The sequence below is a fragment of the Crinia signifera genome, chromosome 7 (assembly GCF_055691185.1).
Source record: "Crinia signifera chromosome 7, ASM5569118v1, whole genome shotgun sequence".
NCBI classification, from domain to species: domain Eukaryota; kingdom Metazoa; phylum Chordata; class Amphibia; order Anura; family Myobatrachidae; genus Crinia; species Crinia signifera.
The window spans coordinates 29,487,030-29,494,818 of NC_139223.1; the positions used below are offsets into that span (position 1 = coordinate 29,487,030).

Sequence of the window (7,789 nt, forward strand, 5' to 3'; positions counted from 1 at the left end):
AGCGGAGTGCCAAGGGGCACAGCTCCTCGTCCTTGTATTTCCTCCCCTCCGCGCCTGGATATCAGCCCAGTGCAGCATACCGGTTATGCAGGTGAGAGGAACTATCGCTGTAATATGGTATGGTGCGGTATAGAACACCCCTGTGAGATATCATCTTTGCACTCTTTCATTGCTGTCCTCCTATCTCGCTGCTTGCAGGGCTCCTTTCAGAGTCCGATGATGGGGACGCGGTGGCGGCCGGAGCTGCGCACGCAGAATCTGTGGTGGAAGAGGTGGAATTGCGAGATCCACTGGAAAGTGATGGGCAGTCATCTCTGATCATTATAGAGAGCCAGCCCAATAGGTCCAAGCTGCCCTGGGGTTCTAGGACCATCAGCAGCAGTCAGGGAGAAGGTAATGATGAACCCAACATTGTCAGACAGAATCACCGTAACCCAACGGTGCTGATGTGCAGAGCAATGCATGTTCCCTGTATGCGGAGATGAGTGCGTGCTAAGCACCTGTCAGAGACGGCTGATTGCTGAGCGGACTATGGGCGTCCTTGTCCTCCATACTCCCCAGTTTGTGCGCACATTCAATATAATCTTATCTCCTGTGTTCCTTCATTAGCTGTGAGGCAGGAGACGTCCCGTCCTGATGCTTACACTCATTTCAACCCTCGTTTCAAAGCCCCCTGCTTGGCAAAGGTAAGAAGCTCACAGTGGGACAGATGTATTACGCCTGGTGCAGGGATAAAGTGGAGACAGAGTAGGAGGTGGTAATGCACCAACCAATCAGCTACGTTTGAAAAATGACAGGCGTTGATTGGCTGGTGAATTGATGTAATTGCACCTTGTGTATTGTACAGGGAATGTGCCCACCTCCGCCCGGCCAGGAAATGTTGCAGCTGAAAGCAGTCATTGGGTACAATGGTAACGGCAGAGGGAACATGGCGTGGAACCCAGATACAGGTACATGATATATACATAGCCTCGGCTCCACATGTCTTATACTGTACGCTGCAGCCACTGTGTGACAGTGTATATGAAAGGCTGCGTTACTGGGATATATAATATGCATGCTTCCTGTTACTGCCCCCTGGCAGAGAGACGTGCGCCACACTCACTGACTGACAGCTTGCTGGACTTGCACTGTAGAAATGCTCCATGGTTGCTCCATACACCTGGGCTGTGCTTCTCCAATCCAGTCCTCAGGACAAACTGACAGTACATGTTTTCCATATATCCATGTTGAGGCACAGGTGTATTCATTGCTGACTGACACATTTTATAAGATCCACAGGTGGTGCTGATTATTTTACTTGGGATTCTGTGAGACCTGGCCAACATGCACTGCTAGTGTGTCCCGAGGCTTTGCAAAGACACTCACTAGTTTAAACACAGTGATGTCACAGTAGCTCAAATGACTGCAGTCTCCTCTTTTTGAAATTGAAATTTCTGCTTTCTTTCCACCGTGGCATGCTGAGCTTTGACATTTCATATGTAGAGGCAGCTTTGGGAATATTGCCATGGTCCTATGTCCCCCATGAGGGAGAAAATGGAATCCTTATATTGTATCCTTCTCCGAACCCATTGGGGAACACCGAGTGCCCATCCGGTTTTGCTCTAGTTAAAAGTACACTAACATTTTAACCCTTTTGAGTGAATTTGTCAACATCGTGGGAAATTTGCCAAGCACACATTTGTATCCATCATAATGACCGGTAATGTTACCTTATACAGGAAATTTCAGGCCTTATTTTGGTTCACTCTTTCTGACAAAATCCTTCTTAGATGGACAAAACCATGTGCACTGCAGGGGGGCAGATGTAAAATGTGCAGAGAGAATTAGATTTGGGTGAGTTATTTTGTTTCCTTGCAGGGTAAATACTGACTGCTTTATTTTTACACTGCAATATAGATCTCACTTTGAAGTAAAACCCCACCCAAATCTAATTCTCTCTGCACAAGTAACATCTGCCCCACCTGCAGTGCACATGGTTTTGTCCATCTAAGAAGGATTTTGTCAGAAAGAGTGAACCAAAATAAGGCCCATAATCTTTTTTTACACCACATTTTTATTTGCATTTATATAACAAATGAGAGTGACACTGGCATTATTAGCGGATATTTTGCACATCTCTCACAGAGTTAGAATCTGATTGGTTGCTACGGGCAACATTCCATCTTCAATAGAACTCCCATCTTAGTAAATTTACTACCCCTCCGTGTCCCATTCAGAGAAAAGGATATGATGCAAGAATAACATTTCCATTGTGATGCTGTCCTAAGAAAATGGAGGGGTCCGACTGTCCGTAGGGGTGCGAGGGTGTGATCATTGTTAATGGCGGTGATAGGACGTGAATGGGATTGTCAGTGATTGCCGTGTACTGTGCAGGGTTCTTTGCGTACACGTGCGGCTGTGTGATTGTGGTGGAGGATCTGCATTCTGGGATGCAGCGACACTGGTTGGGACACCCCGAGGAGATCTCTACCCTGGCACTGACTCATGATGCCATGGTGAGTATGGCCCAACTGTTCCCTTCTTGTCATTTATGTGCATCAGTAAATCTCACAAGATTTCTTTCACACCATTATATTGCCTCACTCTTACTTCTATTGCCCCAACCAGCCCCGTTCTAGCCACATAACTCCCATTCTCTACTCCCTCCACTGACTTTACCTGGACGAATCATCTTCAAGATAAACCTACTGAGTTTTTAATTCCCTTAAGAATCTCCATGCTCTCTGGAGTTTATGAAAATCTTTTCTGTACTTCATTGTTCCTGTACTCTACTATATTCATTCGATCTGTTAAGATCCTTGAGCCCCATTGGAGAAAGAGCTCTGTATAAATAACATTATTATTATGTTCCGAGCACTGTAGCCTTGTGTATTATTTCTGCCTAGATTCTGGCGTCCTCATCGGGCTCGGGAGATGGGTGTTCTCTGTGCCAGATTAGAATCTGGGACACACAAGAAGGCGTCTGTAAGAAAATCCTGCAGTATCACCAGGCGGAGGTGCAGGCCATGAGCTTCTCCCGGGATGACCGGCTTCTCGTCACTGTCGGTCAGTATGCAGCTCATTGGAGATTAGTCATTGGTCATCCAGCTGTTACATGTTTCTTAATGGGTGCACACAAGGTGCTATTGCCTTGCTATTCGATTCCGATCCGATCTGGATCGACTCGCACAGCAAGGCAATTGCATTGGATTTGGACTATATCGGACAGATCTGTACTATATAGATTTGTCTGCACAGGTTATTTTTCTATTTGATATCGATGCCGCGGGGCCACACATCGGAATCTCATGTGTTTTGATTTCCGTTCGATTACGATTCGGTTTTGATTATATAAGCAGAATAAAATCGAAAAATAGACCACATGGTACCATCTGTATGAGGCATTACGTTCTTACTGAACCATAAGTACTATATATTGTTTAGACTCCCACCATTGTCAGCACTAAAACTGCGGAAGGGAAGATGGCGTTTATTCTCTGTGATCTGGATCCGCAGCATTTCCTGAAATCTACTATTGACCTCTGGGTTCCATATAAATGTGACAGGCCGGCGATTACCGCCACATGGATGTTTTTGTTTAGCGTACTAGATATATACGCCAAACACACTCGCAGTTCTGACTGAGTTTTATTACCGAAGGGGGGGGAGGAATCTTCCGATCAGGTGGCGCTGACCTGGTCACTAGGCTGTGAGGGAACCCAGCCTAGCGATCAGATTTGAATTAGGCCTTTAATGGTTGCTCTTTCGCCTTTTATTTGAAATCCCTTCAAATAAACATACATGCAATAAAATAAAATGACTTTCCCTCCTTTGTTTCTGGCCGGTCCATCAATGGCGGTGGCGGTCTGGGCAGCATTTGTTGGCACTTGGTGGAGTTCTCCCGTAAATCAGTGTTTTTGTCTGGCAGGAGATTTCCGGGATGGGAAGCTTGCACTGTGGAGCACCAGGACCTACGAGCTGTTGGCGAGTAGTAAGATGATCCAGCCTGTGCACGCCGTCGCCTTTAACCCGACACATGCCAATACTTTGGCTTGTGTGGGCACCGCTGCTGTAAATTTCTGTCGGCTAGAGGAAAATGGGACATCATCTCAGCTGAAGGTAAGCAAGCTTTCCCATTGGACAGCAAAAGCTACAGAATATGGGATTGGTGAAGTCCTGCTGTCTACTCTAGTAAGGGCCTCTGTAATGAACTCTCTTACTTGTGTCTGCTCACTGTGGAACTGGGAGATCGTGTCGGTCCCAAGTCTAGCCACAGACCCATTGATGCATCCATGTCCCCCTCCCTGTCTTATCTCAGTTATACAGAGCCGTGGTACCGGATGAGGTTGGTTCAGCAGAGCTGACGTCCCTCACCTATAACCCCACCTCTCTGCTGTATACGGGCTGCAGCACAGGGCAGGTGTGCGTGTGGGATGCCCAGACTCACCAATGCTTTATGACGTGGGAAGCGGACCAGGGGGAGATCGGTGAGTGCCAGCTCCTTCAGCTGTCCGGCAAGAACTGCGTTCATTTCACAACAGGATAATTCTTTTATTTCTATCTGCCCCAAGGTGTTCTGCTGTGCAGAGGCAACAGGCTGGTGACTGGTAGTAACACTCGCAGGATAAGGCTGTGGTCCGTGGCTGCCGTGCAGGAGCTGAGAGAGAAGGGGTCCGAGGCCAGGTACGGGAGTTAGGTTTATTGTGTGACTCCGACGCGCCACCAACCACAGCGATGGAAGGCTTGGAGCATGCAGGACAGGGCAATGAACTGGATCTCTCTGTAGGAATTTACTGTGACTCTTAGGAGAGTAACTCCTGCCGCTATGTAATGGTGATGGGTGCACTTTGCACACCAGTGATCCCCCCCCCCCCCACGTGAATAGTACAATCTGCCGTGCTATACGCCTGGTTGTTGTTTTCCATTATTTCTGGATGGACTGTGATTTATTGCTTCTCCTCTGTAGCTCCTCGTCTGTCCTAATGGAACAAGAGATGACACTAGATGGCGCCGTTGTCAGTGCGACCTTTGACGATGCCCTGGAGATGGGTATCGTGGGTACCACAGCTAGCACGTTATGGTACATCAACTGGGTGGAGAATAGCAGAATCCGACTCATCAGTGGTCATAGGAACAAGGTACAGACACATTATTCTGGGAGAGCAAATTCATCCATAGGGGCTCATTTATCAACCAGTGATCAGACTCATTGTGTTCCAGCCAATCAGCTCCTAACTGTTATGTGTTTGAAAAATGACATTTGTGAGCTGATTGGCTGGAGCCCCATTTATCATACGCACGGTGTTCTGTACACAGCGGGTTTTATCACTCGTTGATAAATGGCCCCATAGTTTGGTAACTACTTGGTCCCTTCTTAGAACAGAGAATTTTCTGTCTCTGTAGGTGACGGATTTGGTGGTGGGTCCGGGGGAGACGCACTGCGCGACATGCGGGGAAGATGGCAGCGTCCGGGTCTGGTCCCTCCATAGCTGCGAGCTGCTTCTTCAGTTCCAAGTCCTCAACCAGGTACCACCAGCCCCATTGTACATCTCCTGCTCGGGGATCTGCCGTGCCCGGTGTAAGGTTACTGCTATTACAGCATGGTATACTCCTTATGCCACAGAGCTGCTTGTGTCTGGACTGGAGCCGCCATGCCAGCACCGGGCAGAGGATCGCCGCCGGTTACAGCGATGGGACAATCCGAATCTTCAGTGTGTCTAAGACGGAGATGGAGATGAAGATTCATCCTTACCCTTGTGCCGTGACCGCCATTGCCTTCTCCCGGACTGGTTAGTGACTGCTGGGCCCATCCATGTGTCTCTGGCTATGGTTCTTGTGTCAGTGACGGCCATACTTTTATACAGGTGACGTACTGCTTTCCGGCGGGAAGGATGGACTGATGGCCATCAGCAGCCCGCGTACAGGAATGACTATCCGGATACTGAGTGACCACAAGGGTTCCCCCATCACCACCATCCAGTGCTCACCTAGAAAGGTACAAAATGGGCTGTCAGACTGCAACCTGTACTGTGTTTGCACCCTTGTATTACCTGGTGCACATCTCAGATGTTACAGCTAGGGGGCGATGGAATATGGCAGTTACTTATGTTTCTGTCTTTTAAAGCCTGAGGAACTAGGCCTGCAGGGAGGAGAGATCTGGTTGGCGGCCAGTTTGGACAGGCGTGTAAGTGTCTGGGCCTCTGATTGGCTAAAAGACAAGTGCGAACTCTTGGATTGGTTGAGTTTCCCAGCTCCAGACAGTGAAAAGGTGAGTGGTGAGACTGCGGCTGGAGACCGCATTGCATGGAATATATACACCTGGTGCAGTTACACATGTACTATCAGGCTGCTGTATTATACACATGGCCTGTAGCGTTACGTGCTGATGTCACGCGAGTCGCCTGTACGTCTCATTATCTGATACATGTTACCGTTGTTTGTAGTCCTGCGTCCTTACATCTGATGCAGTTGCCTAAAGTTTGTTTTGTCACACAGGAAGCGGAGACCCCCATTCCTACCCTGGCAGCGTTCTGCCCGTGGCAGCCGGGCACGGTGGTGTACACAGGATTTGGGATACAGAAGGAGGTTCTGTTCTATAGCCTGGCACAGAAGCAGGTACTGCTATACTGGGATGGCACCGGCTGTAACTCTGCCTCCGTTCTCCCAGCTCCTGCCCTCCGCTACTCCTGTAGTCTTATACTTTCATCCCTGTTCTTCCTCCAGGTGTTCCTGAAAACTTCCCATGCTGTATCTGTTCTTGTAGCCTTTGCCAGCTAACCAGTCAGCGATTTAGCCAGGGTATTAACTACGCCCGGGCCTAGACTGAAAAACCTAACTAGAAGTAATGAAAGGTGCTCTCATGCTGAGACTTGTAGTGCCACACACGGAAGCACATTACTAATTAGATATGTAATCATTTAGCAATTTAACATTAAGTAAAAGTGAGGTTCTTTGTGTCATTTCGGCTGAAATTATAGGCCGACCCACCACATCCAGCTAACCTCATCTGGTAGGTCCCTAATATTCTAATCATTAGGTTCAGGGTGTGGGACACCCCACCACACCACCCCAATGCATCACACATGTGAGAGATACACACTAGACGAGAAAGTAAGAGGGAGGTCCCTTATCACCATCACGTCCAGTGTGTGTACAGCTCCCGCACATCCATAATGACCCCCTCCCCCATAACCTCATTAACCACGGACATGCTGCATGGCCTGCGCTCCCCCCACCATCGCCCTCTTCCACTCCGGCATCAACAATTGTGTATGTACTTACCAATGCCGGGTCACCGTCGCAGACTCACCAAGTACACACATTGGACCTTATTCTGGTCCTCACGCTCCCCTGCAGGGGAACGAACACGCCCGCTTTCCGTACAGGGCGCCAGCAGATCTACGACACCACAGACGAGTCTTAGGTCTGCAAGCACTTGCAAAATCATTTGATGCCCGGCGACCATTGAATAATTTTGTCCCTGCACGCAAGACTGTGAGTGGATGTATATGCAAAACATCCATTTGCATACGTGCGGGGGATCACGGCGTGCAAGGGGGGCGGGCGGTGTTTCAATACCTCTTTCACACCAGAAATGCCAGGCCATTCCCGAGTTGGTCCCTTGCACAACAGAAAAGTCCCTGCATTTTCTGGTGTGTGAAGGAGGCGGGCAGGCGGCGAGTACTTGCCCTGGTTGCTGGTCCTCGGTGCAGGCCAGGGATCCACACAGGCGGCGGGCGCAGATGACAGGTCAGATGGCGGGTGCAGATGACGCAGCTCTCTGGCGGCAGTGAGGGCGCCAGAGAGC

The 7,789-nt window shown here is 49.0% G+C and overlaps 1 protein-coding gene across 1 annotated transcript; it reads left to right on the forward strand.

Annotated features, from left to right (window-relative positions):
• Window positions 1–877: 877 nt before the first annotated feature.
• LOC146021122 (WD repeat-containing protein 90-like) lies at window positions 878–6,759 on the forward strand. The gene is made up of 13 exons (XM_083154922.1): window positions 878–950; window positions 2,377–2,498; window positions 2,889–3,048; window positions 3,911–4,101; window positions 4,301–4,469; window positions 4,554–4,665; window positions 4,949–5,120; window positions 5,386–5,508; window positions 5,606–5,771; window positions 5,847–5,977; window positions 6,107–6,250; window positions 6,478–6,597; window positions 6,706–6,759. The coding sequence occupies exons 1-13, from the start codon at window positions 878–880 to the stop codon at window positions 6,757–6,759; spliced, it is 1,737 nt and encodes a 578-aa protein (XP_083011048.1).
• The last annotated feature ends 1,030 nt before the right edge of the window (window positions 6,760–7,789 follow it).

Coding starts and splice junctions, on each gene's coding strand:
- LOC146021122 (XM_083154922.1), top strand. CDS start 878: ATGTTGCAGCTGAAAGCAGTCATTGGGTACAATGGTAACGGCAGAGGG. Junction 951..2,376: donor GGCGTGGAACCCAGATACAG/GTACATGATATA, acceptor TGTACTGTGCAG/GGTTCTTTGCGTACACGTGC. Junction 6,251..6,477: donor CAGCTCCAGACAGTGAAAAG/GTGAGTGGTGAG, acceptor TTTGTCACACAG/GAAGCGGAGACCCCCATTCC.